The 16,325-nt window shown below is 52.8% G+C and overlaps 3 protein-coding genes across 8 annotated transcripts in view; 1 reads left to right on the forward strand and 2 right to left on the reverse strand.

The window, feature by feature from the left end:
* The window catches only part of LOC100152722 (protein HIRA), a 73,293-nt gene extending 68,374 nt beyond the window's left edge, over positions 1–4,919 (reverse strand). For 4 of the 5 annotated variants that reach the window (XM_021074293.1, XM_005654115.3, XM_005654116.3 and 1 more), the window contains exon 1: positions 4,774–4,919. In XM_021074293.1, coding sequence (XP_020929952.1) covers positions 4,774–4,810 — 37 coding nt within the window. In that variant the 5' untranslated portion in view covers positions 4,811–4,919. The remainder of the gene's footprint in view (positions 1–4,773) is intronic. The other variant, XM_021074295.1, reaches the window with a different exon arrangement.
* MRPL40 (mitochondrial ribosomal protein L40) lies at positions 5,410–8,279 on the forward strand. 2 transcript variants are annotated; one of them, NM_001243560.1, is made up of 4 exons: positions 5,410–5,574; positions 5,879–5,962; positions 6,928–7,086; positions 7,866–8,279. In NM_001243560.1, the coding sequence occupies exons 2-4, from the start codon at positions 5,958–5,960 to the stop codon at positions 8,188–8,190; spliced, it is 489 nt and encodes a 162-aa protein (NP_001230489.1). In that variant the 5' UTR covers positions 5,410–5,574; positions 5,879–5,957; the 3' UTR covers positions 8,191–8,279. The 2 variants fall into 2 exon arrangements, with proteins under 2 accessions (NP_001230489.1, NP_001230488.1); NM_001243559.1 differs by lacking the exon at positions 5,410–5,574 and adding an exon at positions 5,646–5,785.
* On the reverse strand, positions 9,494–14,895 carry C14H22orf39 (chromosome 14 C22orf39 homolog). The gene is made up of 3 exons (XM_001929616.6): positions 14,797–14,895; positions 14,504–14,671; positions 9,494–12,021 (listed from the first exon to the last, which is right to left on the reverse strand). The coding sequence occupies exons 1-3, from the start codon at positions 14,818–14,820 to the stop codon at positions 11,896–11,898; spliced, it is 318 nt and encodes a 105-aa protein (XP_001929651.1). The 5' UTR covers positions 14,821–14,895; the 3' UTR covers positions 9,494–11,895.

Here is a 16,325-nt window from a genome sequence, read left to right on the forward strand (position 1 = left end):
TTCCCTGGGGCTTCCAGCTACCCTGCACCCTAGAATGTGGTCTCTTCCCTTCTCCCACATGGCGCAAGCTTCTCCCACACAAGGAGAGCCTTATTTACTTCTGACCCCACAGAACTTCTCTCCAGAAGGGTTCAATGTCTGGGGCACACATCACTGAAAATTCTACAAGAGTAGTATCCAAGGCAAAATCCCACCTAGTCTTCTGAATCCTCTCCAGAAGTATTCTGATTACTTTTTAAAAAAACCAAACTACTGCCCTCAGTGCTAAGTCAGTGAGAGACTGTGAAGAGGGCTTGCATTTCCTGAGCCTTCACAGGTGAGCAGGGAGCAGGTGAGGCAGGTGTCAGTGGCTTCACTTAACAGAGCAGGACAAGAGGCGTAAAGAACCTTCTGGAACACACATTTGGGGAGCAGCAGAGCACAGAGACTTGAGAACAGGATGGCTACCTGACTCCAAAATATAAAAGGCAAAATTCTTCTCTTCAAGAGGCTTACAATCTGGTTTGATGGTTGACACAAATACACAAAAAGGGAACTAACAATAGATACTCTTACCTAGAGCACTTTCTCAACCTTGGCACTGCTGACTTTGGGGCAGGGGATTCTTTGCTGTGGGGGAATGACCTGGACCCTGCAGCATCTTGTGGGCAGTCCTGTCCTCCACCCACTGGATACAAGAGCACCACCCACTCCAGCTCTGAAAACCAAAAATGTCTCCAGACACTGGCCCATTTGAGAATCCCTAATCTAGAGCAACTGCAGTTTATCTGAATGACCATGGCCATCACAGAATGTCACTGCTGGGATCCCTCCTGGCCTCTGTCTCAGCAGCTGTGTAGGTCTTTCCACACCCAGGCCAACCTCACTACTGTGTCATCCCTCCCTGTGTTTCCCTTTCAAGCTGGTTTATGTTCACCCAGATGTGGTCCATGTCTCAGGAGGAGATTTTAAACCTTTTGTGGAATGAGACAGGGTGGGGAAAAGAATCGAATCATAGGCAGGACAGGAAAAAACACACCATAAAGAAATGTGATTCACTGACATATTATCCCATTATTTAAAACTTGCCAAATAACTTTCCACAACACTGCCCTCAGTGTGATCAAGAGGGCAAAGGAGGACACGTGTCCTTCACTCCTGGTCCCTCTGGTGAGAATGGGTTTCACCAATGAGCTACTCATGAATACCATGAGAATTCCAGACAAACTCTCAGAAACAGAGGCCCAGGGATGGGAAGAAGCAGGGCTCTCAATGAAATCTTTTCAACATAAATGCTACATTTTCCTACAACTAATAACCCAACTGCTTTCACTTTCTGACCAATATGTGGTTATAACCTAACTTAAAAATAAACTTTATTTTGGGCAAGCCTAAAATAATATATGTAAGGAATATTATATCCGAGAACACAGAGCAAGGCCCATGCGTGTGTGTGTGTGAACAGTGTCTAGCATATATGTCCACAGTTCTTATCATACACCTCAGTTTAAGATAGTCCTTTTTTTTTTTTTTTTTTTTTTGGTCTTTTTGCCTTTTCTAGGGCCGCACCCATGGCATATGGAGGTTCCCAGGCTAGGGGTTTAATTGGAGCTGTGGCCACTGGCCTATGTCAGAGCCACAGCAACTTGGGATCCGAGCCATGTCTGCGACCTACACCACAGCTCACGGCAATGCCAGATCCTTAACCCATTGAGCGAGGCCAGGGATCGAACCTGCAACCTCATGGTTCCTAGTCGGATTCGTTAACCACTGAGCCACAACAGGAACTCTAGTTTAACATAGTCTTTACGTTTGCGGACAGGATTGAATGATGAGCATGAGTCTATATGCTTATTCAACTTCACCAAGGCCCAGAAGTGGAATCACAGTCACAAGAATCTACAGTCAATACACGATGGTGTCTGAATCCGTGTTCAACGCTCCTTACTGTGATGTGACTTTAACATCTGTGAACTTACTGATCACTTCAAAAAGTGATTCTGGAGTTCCCGTCGTGGCGCAGTGGTTGACGAATCCGACTAGGAACCGTGAGGTTGCGGGTTCGGTCCCTGCCCTTGCTCGGTGGGTTAAGGATCCAGCGTTGCCGCGAGCTGTGGTGTAGGTTGCAGACGCAGCTCAGATCCCACGTTGCTGTGGCTCTGGTGTAGGCCAGTGGCTACAGCTCCGATTCAACCCCTAGCCTGGGAACCTCCATATGCCGCGGGAGCGGCCCAAGAAATAGCAACAACAACAACAACAATAAAAAAAAAAAGACAAAAAAAAAAAAAAAAAAAAGTGATTCTCTGCTGGGGGTGACCTGGCCAACAGAGGACACTGGATGTCTGAGGCCAGGGATGCTGCTAATGTCCTATAACACACAGGCTGGTCTCCACAGTTCTGTAACCCAAAATGTCAACAAGTGCTGAGAATTAGAAACTCTACCTTAGAGGAAAAGTCTTACCATTATCATCAGTCAGAAAAATGAAGACCAAGGGCGCACTTGCGCCCAACAGATTGTTTTCCCTCTGCTTTCATCCTGCCCTCGCCACTCTGCCTGAATGGATCCTGCCGCCAGGGGGAAAGTGCAGGGCTCTCTGCTCCTTCCCTCTCTTGACTCTTATTAGACACCAGAAAGTATCTTCGAGCTGCGTAATGAGTGAGGAGACATGAATGCAGAGTCAGGAAGCCAGCTCTCCAAAGTACGATGGTCTTTTTTTTGCTTTCTAACCCAAAGAAGTGAGATTATACCAGCCACTACACAGCACTTGGGCTTCTGGCTGAGCAGCACCCCCACCCCGGCAGTTTCCACTAGTCACAAGACTTTAAAGGACTACTCAATAGTAATCCAGACCATCATCATGTCCTTCTGGAAAGTGGTTATTCTCCCCAACAGTCCTCCTGAACACTCAGTGAGACAGGGGTTGATTTCAGAAGATTTTAAGAGAAAGGAAATTTGACAAAGAACAGGTTTGTCTCAGTTTCTGTACTATCATCTCTCATATTTCTAAGGCACTTTAGAGTGTGGGAAGCACTTTGTGGCCTCACAATTGCTTATGAAGAAGGCAGGGCAGGTATCCTGAGTTCTACCCTAGGACTGTGGCTAGGCCATGGCAACAAGAGCCCCAGGTCCACTCCTCTGCTCACTCTGCCGTCAGGATGCTTGCTTGCTGGCCTGGCTGCACACTCTCACTCATTTGTACCTAAGTAATCGCACAAGCATCTTGACCTGCTTATGCTTACAGCATAAAACATGTGTCCTACAAAGGAGCTTATCATGAAATTAGAAGTTACATAGCAAAAGGCAGACTAGAGAAGGATACACTACACAAACAAGTCAATCTAGGCAAAGCATGTCAAAATAAAAATTCCTTCAGACTTGCACAGCAAACTAGATCATAAAACTTTTTCCTCTCTTGATTCACCAGCACCACAATCTATAATTACTGAACACTCACCCAGTTCTCCAAAGAAAAATCTCACACCACACATCAGGAAACACTCTTGGAGAGCAACACAGGAGAAACGAAACCAGAGTTCACAGCTTTTGCTTTCATGTACAGTAAACCTAGATGTCTTAGTAAGTTATGGTCACCTCAGCTCTCTTACCTGTATCAGCCAACATTTACCACAGACCCTCTGTGTGGAAAACATTGCCGAGTGTGGAGAGGAAATGTGGAGAGGAAAAGAGGGGAACCAGGCAGTCTCCACCCTGAGGGCATATGGAATGTACACCCACAGGGACAGGGTCCATCTAGCAGAGTGACTCAGATGGAATGTTACCAAAATGGAAAGATGACCTCACCTGGACCCTGAAAAACGACACAGATGACCTACAAGAAGATGGCAAGGGAAAGCACGCCTGATGGAAAGGACACAGACATTCAGTTCAGTTCAGCTGCAGCAGTAGGAAGCATCCTCAGATCAAGTTCAAAACCAAAAACCTAGGAGTTTAAGGAAGGTAAAAGCATCTACTCTACTTGGTAGAAAAGAAAACCGGAGCTCCCTCTAGTCATACAGCGAAGCAGAAACGAGGACAAAATCTGGGTGACCCTTTGCATAAGAGCAGTCAAAAAGGCCCTCCCTGGAACAGTATTCCCTGGGCTTCAGCGCTGTCAGGAGAGAGATGGGGCTCTCTCCCCTCAAAGACCAACTCCTGTAGCAGGTGCACGGACAAGGCAAAACTCAAACAAAACTGCTGGCGACCACGTGCTTCTCTATACCAGAATCCCTTCTCAACCAGGGAAACTGCATGCTCCCCCAAGGTGTGCTTCGGAGACACTGCCACAGAGCTAAGGAAGGCCCTCTGTGCCCTGGAGGCCCCAGACAGCTAGCGGGAACGTGGTTGCTTGGCTCCAGAAACAGCCTGAAGACACAGTTTCCCACCTGGAAGCACTGTCACCAGATCTAGCCCAGCTGGTATGGCAGGGACGTACCCATTCCAGGTCTACACCCTGCCACCAAAAGGCCAAGGCGGATTCACACACTGGACCATCCTGGCACATCCCTGCCAACTCCCGGAACCGGGCCGTGACCCCTGGCCGGACCACGCGTCGGCGACCGAGGGCTCAGCGAAAGGGCTGGGGCGAGAGTCGACGTGGCCGCGGCCGGGCGGAGCACGTGCCCGGTACCCGGAATCCCCGCGCCAGGGCAAAGTCCGCGCCCGCCAGTCCCGCGGCCCGGGCACCGGGCGCCCGGCATGGAGCACGCCGGGCAGGACCTGCGCACGGCACCCACCCGGCTCCAGACCCTGGCCGGTCTCCGGTCCGGCCCCCCGCGACCCCCACACGCACTCACCATTATGGTTGACCCAGGTCGGCTTCAGGAGCTTCATTGTTCGGCCGCCGCCGCCGCCGCCGCCGGGCTGAAGCGAGAGCCGCGTCCCTCAGCGCGCCCGGGCCATGGAGCCGCCGCCGCCCGCGCCGCTCGCCCTCCGGCTGCCGCCCGTCCTGCGCCCTCAGCGCCGCCGCGCCATCGCCGGCCTGCGCCCCCCGCCGCCGCCGCCACAGCCGACCCCCGCGCTCGGCCGCCGCCGCCGCCGCCACAGCCGCATCCCCCGCGCCGCTCCTCCTCCGGCGGCTCCCGGGCAACGCCGGAAGTCACGGCGCGCACCTGCCAAACCGCCCCGGCGGGAAACCGCTCTCCGCGCGCACGGGGAGCCCGGCTCCTCGGCCCGCTGGGCTGAGCGGGCAGACGGCTCCGCTTCAGGTCCGCCCCGTGCGGCCGCGAGCTAAGTGCTAGCCGACGGGAAGCGGGGCTTGGGGTGCACTCGGGCCGGCGGAGCTGGGCGGGGCGCGGCGGCGGCGCTGACGGCCTCGCCGCCCCGCCCGCCGACGCCGAGCCGACTAATTAACTGGCTTCCGCCGCTCCCAGCGCGCGTTCATTGGGCGCTCGCGAGCGCCGGCCACGTGCCGCGCCGGGCGCGGCCCGGCTGCTCCGGCTCGGACGCGCTTACTGGGCGGCCAGGCCGCCTCACAGACGAGGACACTCGGTCCCCTCCGGCCACGCCGGCCCCACTATGGGTATCGGCCCTCGCGTGGCGCAGGCCGAGCGGCCGGTGGCTGCGTAGGTGGCAAGAAGAACCCTAAGCCGAGCGAGGTGCGAGGCGCCGGGCGCGGGGCGGAGCCACGTCGGGGGCGGGGCAAGGCGCGGCGGCCGGAACAGGGGAGCGCGGGAGGGCCAGGCGGCCGGACCAGAGACCGGAGCACCGCGGCCCGGGGCGCGCGCCCGGAAGCGGCCGGTGTGGACCGGGAGTCATGGCGGCCGCCGCGCTGGGGGCGGCCTCACGCACTCTGCGCCCGGCGAGCCGGTGAGTGTGGACTGGCGGAGCCGGGGTCGCAGGTCTGCAGTCTCCCCCAGCGCTTCGAGAATCAGGCGCTTACGCCCCCTCCGTCTCTTCCAGGCTTGTGGGAGCGTGGCCGACGCAGACCAGAGACGCGCACGAGCGAGGCTCGCTATTCTCCTTTTGGGGTCTCGTGCCCATGAGGTAACCCGATTTGGGGCCGGCCTCGGGGACCCAACGTTTCTCAGTTCAGAGTAGGTGGACTCTATACTGTAGCTGTCAGTGTCCCGTGATAAACGTAATGCGGAATAATTTGGAGAAGAATGTATGGGTATAATCTAGTCATTGCTGTACGCCAGAAACACAACATTGTAGGCTAGCTATACTTAAATTTAAGAGAAAATTTGGTCAGATACCTTTCTGTCTTTTTATATGGAATACTGTTATCTGTACTCAGAAAATAAAAACGTGAAAATAGTCTTAAAAAGTTAGTTAGCTTTGAAGGGACTGTTGGGTGTTTTAAAGAGCCCAGCACTTCCCTTTCTTACTCCCTGGAGAGGTGGGAGAAGGTGCAAGGATGAGTTTTTCCACCTGGGACTCTGTGTCCCTTCTAGACTTGATTCATGAAAATCAGTCTTGATGCTGGAGGACTTATTTATTCTTAGTAGTAAATTGTCACCATAGGAGCTGTGTTCCTGGGAGTAAATCAATCTCATAAGTGCTCTAGGATGGGAAAATTTGTTAAGAAAGCCCAAGTAAATAGGAACCTGCTGGTCACTTTAGTTATACTATCTCTCTTTAGTCTTACTCAAATCATTTTTATAAATCACCAATTCATTAAAATGTGAGTAATGAGTTTCTCATTCATCAGTTTGGTATTTTCACTATTCAGTGCTGTGCTGTCTCAAGTCACAGGAAATCCTGCGCTAAAGATAAGCACTTCCCTTTAATTTATACCTTCTCACCCCTCCTGATTGGCTGTACCCACAGAGTTCTCACAGGGACCCCAGGTGAAGGCTGTCTCCCTGCCACGCTTAGGAGGTCAGGCCACACACTTCCTTCCCTGGCAGAGAGCTCAGTACAGGTTTGGGGCCCTTTACCTCAGGCTATGTCTTTATGTGTTCATGAGACCAGAGAGAAAAAGGTTTAATGTTTGCTTTATCGTTTAGAGCAGAACCTCTTCGAAAGAAGAAGAAAGTAGATCCTAAGAAAGACCAAGCAGCAAAGGACCGCTTGAAAAAGAGGATCAGACGACTGGAGAAGGCAAGCCAGGAGCTCATTCCCATTGAGGATTTTATCACGCCAGTCAAGTTCTTGAATAAAGAGAGGTGGGGCCCTCTATGTTTGAAGTCCTCAGAGCAAAGGACTTCTGTCTGCACTTCAAACCCGTGGTGGGAAGGGGTGGGGCTGGGACAGACTTGGCCCTGGTCTGAGTCCTCATCTCCTGGGTTGTCTGTGGGCCTTGAGAAAGCATTCCTTGGTGCTGCTCCTGGATGGCTGAATGTGGGAAGGGAAACTCAGGGAGATTGTTGATAGTACTTGAGCAAGTTTGCACTGTTGCTCTTGCAAGAGGAGTTTAGTTGTGATTGATGACTTGGGCCCTGGGTCTGCAGCCCTTACTCTTTCCTGATGCTAGGAAACCCTTAGCCTCTTGCTTTAGGGTGCAAATGTTCATAGTTGGGATGTGTCATGTGGGGTTTCTGCCTTGTCAGGAGCATACACCATGTATAAGGAACATGTATTGTGCATAAGTAGCACCTTGCCAGGTAATCGGGACATGACAGTGCTTTTTGGGGTCTCTGGGGCTGACATAGTTTCTTGACTCCCTGTGGTTTCGGTGTCTGTTTTCACAACTTCTGTTGACTTTTCTCCAAAGCTGCCTTTGGCTGGGGCAGAGGAGTTTCTTCCAGTCTGCTTAGAGTGATGCGTTCCTTGTCCCCATATAAAGCAAATGTTACTGGTTCCCACAGCTGGTGCTGCTGCCATGTTGTACGTTCCATACCTTTGTTTGTCCCCAAGTTCCATCTGTGCCAGGCAGTGGGTCTGCTGCTATTGGTTGGAGAAGTGGGTACCCCAGGGTCATGCCTTCTGCTCCGTGTATTTGCAGACAGCGGCCTCCTGTGGAGCTGCCCTTTGAGGAGAGCGAGCGGAGAGCCCTGCTTCTGAAGCGGTGGTCATTGTACAAGCAGCGAGAGCATGAGATGGAGAGGAGTGCCATCAGGTCCCTGCTTGAGGCCCAGGAGGAAGCTCTGCAGGAGCTGAGGCTCTCATCCCCAGAACTCCATGCGGAGGCCACCAAGAGGGACCCCAGCCTGTTCCCCTTTGAAAGGCAAGGGCCAGATTACACACCACCGATCTCTGACTACCAGCCCCCGGAAGGCAGGTACCAGGACATCACCAAGGTGTACACACAGGTGGAGTTCAAGAAATAGACTGTCCTTGAGAGCCCATGCCATTGGGGCCTGAGCCTGCTTGCGACAGGGTTACGTGGGCTATGAATAAATATGTTCAACCTGCTGTTTCTTTGTTGTATGTTGGAGTCAAAGTTAATTTACCTGAGAATGCACGGGGCTGAGGGAGGCTGCCCTCCCTTGCCTGCTACTGGGGAGAGGAAGGCCAAGATAAGAGGCAGACACCAGCAGCAGGAGGCACAAAGTGACCTCCGGAGCAGAAGTGGAGGACATGCATCTGTATTGCCTTATGCACAGGGAGGAAAGGCAAGGCAGGCTTTGGGTTTTAAGCCAGGGGTGGGGTCCTGTAGAGAGAGTCAGAGACCACTAGCCAAGCTTGCCGTGTTGTCAAGGAGGGTGCAACACCTGCCATTAGTTTGGAGTCATGAAGATGGGAGAATGTTTCTCAGTTTGGAAGCCCCTCTCCTTGCATGTAGATGCCAATTTCTCCCTGTGTGTCTGTGTCCAAGAGTACCAGTCATAATGGATTTGTGCCCACCCATGTGACCCCATTTAACCTAGTCCCCCCCCCATAAGCACCCAGTCTCCAAATCTCATACTGAGTTGAGGAGTGGGGTAGACACAGTGCAGCCTGACAGTGGGGTCCATGAGTGCGCAGAGCCACTTCTAGAGATGTGTATCGCCATCTTAGTGCAGACCAATCAGGGAAACATTCCATTTGATTAAGAATCTAGATTGTCCATTTTCCCAGGGTATGGTTCACTTTGGTTTACAAGCTATATCAGGTAAGCACTTTTACCCGATAAAGATGTAGCCAAGGATTCTAAGTCCGTCCTGAGACCTGTGCTGAACCCTGAGGCTTCACCTGTTCACTTCAGCAGCAGGCCAGCCTGTCCAGGCCACCCCAACTCAGTCAGTGCCCCTTCCTGCCACCTCAGCAGCCCTTCCTCTGCCTTGGAAGCCTCAGCCTCCTGCTTCAGACACTGGGTCCCACACTCTCAGGTACTTTGTAAACTTGAAGTTCATCCTTTTTTTTTTTTTTGGTCCTTTCGCCTGTTTAGGGCCACACCTGCTGCACATAGAGGTTCCCAGGTAGCCACCAGCTTACACCATAGCCACAGCAACACCAGATTCCAACCTGCGTCTGTGACCTACACCACAGCTCACGGCAACACCGGATCCCCAACCCACGAGCAAGGCCAGGGATCGAACCCAAAACCTCATGGTTCCTAGTCAGATTTGTTTGCACTGCACCATGATGGGGGCTCCTGGGGTTCATTCTTTAGTTGTATAGTAGTCAATTCAATGTGTCATGGTAGCCATCTTATTTTAACCTTTTATTTAGAAGTAATCGTGGATTGACAGGAGGTTGGAAATCAACATGAAGGGAGGTGCCATGTGGTTCCCTGCCTCCCCAGCATCACATCTTACACAGCCTGTGGTGTCAGCACCCAGGCAGGCCCTGCAGCCAGAGCATGTCCAGACTCCGACATTGTGTATAATCATGTGTGCTGCATCACAGTGCAGCCACATGGAACCCGCCCCCAAGGTCCAGGCACCACAGGACGCTTCCTCCCACGCCCCACCCCTGGCCTCACAACCATCCCCACTGATGCAGCATGTGTCCTGTGAGATTCTTGGAGTCTGAGCCGCCGCAGCAGGTGAGTGCTGTTTCCTGAAGCCTGTCTCAGTGACATGAACTATAAGCAACAGGACGAATATGGTCACAACGTAAACACTTATTACTGTGGGCATTGTCCCAGGTTTTGCAAGATGCCTCTCTTCCTTGTCATTTTGTCCGTTTTCTTCACAGCTGACATGTGAATTTTCACATCTGCCCCCAGAACTCAACTGGACTCAGAGGCCACTTGTCTGTTTCAAGCCTGTGGTACAGAGCCTCCAGTCGTGCCCAGCGAGTGTGCAGATGTGAGGGGTGGACCTCACTGAGTCTTGGAAGAGGGAGAGCCCTCACGGCAGGCACCATGGCCCCAAATAAGCAGTGGTGGGAGCACAAACAGCCCTTAGGACCACTGCCCTGGCTACCACCCCAGGAAACCAACTGCTGCAGTTCCAGGCAAGGTGCCAACTGCAAGAAGAGCTCTGCAGCCTGTTTCAGAGGACTCAGAGCTCTGGCAACCTGCCCTCTTCCTTCTCGCCCAGAAAGGCAGCCACAGCCACCATGGATGAACTTCAGACACATTTGCCTCAGACACATCGGGGACCTCCCCTGGGATGGGGGGATCCTGGTCTTTATACTCAACTCTGCTCCAGAGTCCTCTGTGCACCACACCCCACCACTCACAGGTACACACACAAGTCACAGAGGATTCTCAGGGTGCATAGGAGAAAACACACAATGGGAAATTTTATTCTTTAATGTACGGCCTTCTGAAGTGATGGATTATTTTGCCCCATGGAACGAGTTACATCATGTCTGACCTACCCCCATGGTCCAGTCCTGAGGGAGGCACCAAGATGCAGCAGGCCTGGCCCGCAGCAGCACACAGTGGGGCCTGCTAAGGAGCCAGAGAGGAAAATCATTTTATTAGTAATGAAGAGACCATCTGAGGAACTAGAACTCTCAGAATTCCTTTGTGGCTCAGTGAGTTAAGAAGTCGACACTGCCTCTCTGAGGATATGGGTTCGATCCCTGGTCTCACTCACTGGTTTAAGGATTCAGCTTTGCTGAAGGCTGTGGTATAGGTGTGGCTGTGGTGTAGGCCTGCAGCTGTGGCTCCAATTCGACCCAAAGCCTGGGAACTTCCATATGCCTCATGTGCGGCCATAAAAGGAAAACAAAACAAAAAAATCCCTAGAGCTCTTGTTGGTTCAAATACATACATATTTAAAAACATCTAAGCAGGGAGTTCCTGTCATGGCGCAGTGGTTAAAGAATCCAACTAGGAACCATGAGGTTGTGGGTTCGATCCCTGCCCTTGCTCAGTGGGTTAACGATCCGGCGTTGCCATGAGCTGTGGTGTAGGTCGCAGATGCGGCTCGGATCCCGCGTTGCTCTGGCTCTGACGGAGGCTGGCAGCTACAGCTCCGATTAGACCCCTAGCCTAGGAACCTCCATATGCTGTGGGAGCGGCCCAAGAAATGGCAAAAAGACAACAACAACAACAACAAAAAACATCTAAGCATACAAAAATCTAATACTGCCAGAGCACAACAGTGTCAGGTACCAAATCTAACCATTTCAACAATTTAACTGTGGATTAATTTTCAGCTATTGGGAATCACGTGTGAAATGTCTTTTGATATATTCCATACTCTAAAAATGACCAGGGGAATTCAGAAGGAAGGAGACTAAAATTCCATGTGTTTTGGGCTTGGGTGTCTTAAGCCAAGAGTCCATGAATCCTTTTAACACAAGACTGTGTGTTCTGGAGCAAAGTCCATGGCCAAGGGGCCTATTCATCATCTGAGGAGGCAATACCAGCCTACCCGCAACTGCAAAGGAGCTGAGGGAGTGGCCATTACCAAACCATGGTCAGGCCAGCAGCCTGAGAAGTCCAGACCTCAGGAGAACCACCACCTGTGCTGCTGTTCCCAGGCTTGGCCACATTGCCCAAAGGGAGATGTGGTGGTGCTTGTCTTCCTGGGGGCAGAAGCCGGGCCCCCTGAACACAAATGAGGATGGGTGAGGCTAGAGACAGGGCTCTGGTGTCTGGAGGGACCCACCAGACTGCTGAGGCCGGTCCCGCGGAGAAAGTTGTGAGGGTGTCACCCATCCTTGTCCTGAGGCAGAGGGAGGTGCCAGTCTGTGGGGGGACTCCGCCTGGGGGTCCACACTACGGGGTGCTTTTGCGCAGCCCGGACTCTCGCCCGCTCACTTTCACAGAGGGACCGCTGCAAAGGAGAGTGGTCACAGTCACTCTCAGCCTCACGTGCTCCCTGTACATGTCCACTCTCCGCACCAGCCACACACGTGACAATGCCCAGGAAACCTTGGTGAGCACCTGGCACATACACATCCAAGATGCTCATTCTTCTCCTGAGCTACCGCAAAAACCTGCTGTGCAGATAACCATTTTCAAGGATTTTTTTTTTTTTTTTTTTTTTGCTTTTTGGGGCTGCTCCTGTGGCATATGGAAGTTCCCCAGGCTTAGGGTTGAATTGGAGCTATAGCTGCTAGCCTGCGCCCCAGCCACAGCAATGTCAGATCTGAGCCACACCTGCAACCTACACCACTGCTCACGGCAAGGCAAGGGATTGAACCTGCAACACCATGGTTCCTTCTTGGGTTCGTTAACCACTGAGCCACGAAGGAAACTCTTCGAGGACATTATTTATTTATTTATTTGTCTTTTTGCCTTTCTAGGGCTGCTCCCGCGGCATATAGAGGTTCCCAGGCTAGGGGGTCTAATCGGAGCTGTAGCCACTGGCCTACGCCAGAGCCACAGCAATGCCAGATCCGAGCCGCAACCACAACTACACCATAGCTCATGGCAACACTGGATCCTTAACCCACTGAGCAAGGGCAGGGATTGAACCCGCAACCTCATGGTTCCTAGTCGGATTTGTTTCCACTGTGCCACAACGGGAACTTCTCAAGGAAATTTTAAAACTTTCCTCCTGGGCCTCAGGGTGCAATGCCTTCCCTTGACCTTACCAGACTCACCTGCTAGGACCAGCTGTGGGCTAAGCAGGAGAAGACAGCCTGAAAGAGTGGCTAGAGGAAGGGTGATGCTAGGGACACACGCCTGGAGTCCCACAGGCAACAGGTTCCACTCCCACCAATAACAGCCAGGACAGGGCCTACTGGGTGCAGGCGCTGTGCTGGCTGCTTTAAGTGTAGTTTCACCTCCACCTGTTTTCGTTCAAGTCCTACTGTCTCATATGGGATGTTTTTGATCTCATTTAAAAAACAATCAGAGGGGAGTTCCCGTTGTAGAGAGGCGGAAACAAATCCAACTAGTATCCATGAGGATTGGGGTTCTACCCTGGCCTTGCACAGTGGGTCAGGGATGTGGCGTTGCCATGAGCTGTGCTGTGGGTCACAGACGTGGCTTGGATCCCAAGTTGCATGGCATAGGCCAGGAGTTGTAGCTGCAATTTGACCCCTAGTCTGGGAACTTCCATATGCTGCCAGTGCTGCCCTAAAAAAATAAAAATAAAAAACACAGAGTCAATGTGGAAGACTCCTAGATCTCCATCTCTGCAGTGAATCAACAGCTTCCCCAATACCATCTGAGGCCTAAATTTTAGAGCTATTACGTTTCCCAAGGAAGGAATAATCTGGCTAGTGAACATCTCGCTTTTCTCATTAAGTGACATACTGTGGGTATCTCTGCACATGGGGATGGATTACTACCTGTTCTTAAGAGCTGTGTGATACTCCATGATGGAGAAGACATCATCTGGTCAAATGTCTATTACTGGGCTTTAGGACACTTTCAGTCTTTGCACTATTACAAACAGTGACACTATGCACATTTTGAACCTGTAATTTGTTACCCAATTACTTCCTTAGGATAAACTTTCAGAGTTAAAATTGTGGGGTTAAAAGGTATGTGTTTGACATTTAGATAATCAGAACTCCTGACATTCCATCAGCACTGCCCAAGTGCCTGACTCTGCAAACCCCTGTGGACATTCCACTGGGCAGAAACCACTTACTGTCATTTCAATCCTATACCAGACCATTTGGTTTCCTTTTAGAATGAATTTCTTTGTGCTCCTTGCCTGCTTTTCTACTCTAAAATCATTTCCATTTTTCTTAGTGATACATGACAGCTACCTTTAAAATATTATACAGCATTCTTCCCATAGAAACTACAACTATCTTTCCCACTTTCCACTTATCAAGACTTGGCATCATTTTCTTTTACACACACTAGTCCTGCTGGCTCCCTCCCCCGAAAACCCCCAACTCCCCATGAGCACTGCCCACTCACAGCTTCACTCCATCCCCTACCCCCACCCTCCGGCTCCAAGGCACCCCTGTATCCTAGACTGGGATGTAGGAGCCAGGACAGGGGCTGTGACCTTCCAAAGTGTTCAGTGTCTGCTGAATGAATGGACAAGAACTCTCTCCTGACTGGTCTCCCACGCCTCCACCATTATATTCTCTCACCCTGGCAGCCACACTGATCTTTTAAAGATGTAAATCAAAGCAGGCGTCCCAGCATGCGTGGAGGCTAGGATCTAGCCCCTCTTTTAAAGTCTGCCAGGTCTATCCTCACCGCAGCCCCTGCGGCCCGGCCCCTGTTCCCTGCAGCGTCAGGCCTTCTTGTGCCCCCGGCTGGGTGACGCCGCTGGGCTTGGTCCTCGTCTTCCAGAGTTCGGCAGAACCACTCTCTGCAGGCGAGGCAGATCACCTGGGCCTCACCTGGGCCTCGGCGCTGCGGCGCTCCTCCCACTCGCGGCAGCTGGCCAGGTCGCGTCCCCACTGCCCGCAGGCCGGCCTCTCCCCGTGGACGTAGTAATGGTGCAGGAAGTGCCCGGCGCTGCGGCACAGCTCCCACTCCGCTCGGTAGGCCTCACACGGGCGTGGTGGCTGCGGGGACCCGAGAGTGAGCGGGGACGCAGTGCCCGCCCCGCGCGGCCCGAACCCGGTCACCGTCCGCCGGTCCGCCCCTCCCGAACCCAGTCACCGCCCGACGCGGCACCTCCACCGATCACCTGCCAGCCTCCGCCTTCCGCCATGTCCAGGAGCCTGCTGAGCCCGCCTCCTGAGCCCGCGGGCCGTGTGACTGACGGTGGAGGAACCAATGAGCCCCGAGATCTCACCGCTTGCCGGGTGAACAGGACGTCCGGGTTAGCAGCCAATAACAGCCGAGGGCGGGCGGGGAGTGGGACCTAGAGGCCGGGGCGGGGCCTGCAGGGCCGGTGTAAGCGGAGCGCGCCGCCCGGGTCGCAGAGCTGCGTTGAGGTGGTGACAGCGGCCGTCAGCTCTGGCCCGCAAGCGCTGGGCTACAGAGGCCGTTTCTGACGGAACCACGCGGTTCAGACGGGTTCTTAACAGAAACTTTATTTTCATAAAAGACCTGTACATTTCGTAAGCACAAACCGGCATCAGCGCCTCGTGGCCAGGTCTCTGGCTGCAGCAATCTCGCCAGTGTCCAGGATGTGCCGGGCTATGAGGCCACGGAGGGGAAAGCAAGCCCTGCGGGTGGGTGTCCGGATGTCGTGTTAGGGGCGATGCTCACTGAGTCTGGGGAGACAGGACCTTTGTTCACAGATGCCCAGGAGACAATGACAGCGAAGGGGAGTAGTCTGGTGGGCCTGCGACACCGCTGCAGATGGTGGTTCTCCATCTCCTGCCAACCTTGTACAGGCCCTGGGGCCCCTTGCAAGGTGGATGCCTGGCTCCCTGGGGAGTGACACTGGGTCAGGTGGGAAAGCTGGCTCACAGAGCAAGCTCGGAGAAGACATCGTTTATGGCCAGCTGCAGGCCGGGGTACGGCAGTGACGACCATGCCCACAGACAACACCCCACTGTGTCACCAGAAGACCTACCAATGGGGTCCACCTGTGGCCCAAGCAGGGAGTGTGCCTCCAGGAAAGGACCAGGAGGGCTTTCCTTGTCTACACAGTGGATGTTGCTCAGAGAAGACAAAAACCCAGGACAATCATGCTCCATTAACAATCATTATGCATAAAATGACCTGTTAGCAGATGTGATCCAGCAAACTGTGGCTGTCTACCCGCTAAGGAGGGCTTTGACTTCTGCCAGTGACCCCAGGACCCCTTAAGTGGACAGTCAGGTAGGTCACATTCATTGCCAGTGGTATGGACCAGAGGGCCCAGCCCTGGTCACCATGATGACCTTTGCTCATTCTTAGGACATGTGGGTAAACCCTGGTCCATCGTCCTGCAGGGGAGCTCCATTCAGACAAGTAGGAACAAGGGAATACCCTGCTGGGCCTGACCATCCCCACCCAGGGGTCAGAGAACCTCATTTCTCCCTATATTCTTAGGGAGCCCCCAGAAGAGTTCTTTTCTAAGCACAGGATTGGATCGGCACCTGCAAGCAGGCCTCCCTCCAGCTGGGTCAGTGGCCCAACTGTCAACTCATGTTGGTACCTCATCAAACATTTAGAGGCAATTCAGATTTTAATCATTGCCTGTTTTTATTTGAAATTCTTGATTCAGAATTAGTTTTAAGGAACAAAAGATTAAAATAATTGGATTAACATGTCAAAAGAGCT

The sequence above is a fragment of the Sus scrofa genome, chromosome 14 (assembly GCF_000003025.6).
Source record: "Sus scrofa isolate TJ Tabasco breed Duroc chromosome 14, Sscrofa11.1, whole genome shotgun sequence".
NCBI lineage: Eukaryota > Metazoa > Chordata > Mammalia > Artiodactyla > Suidae > Sus > Sus scrofa.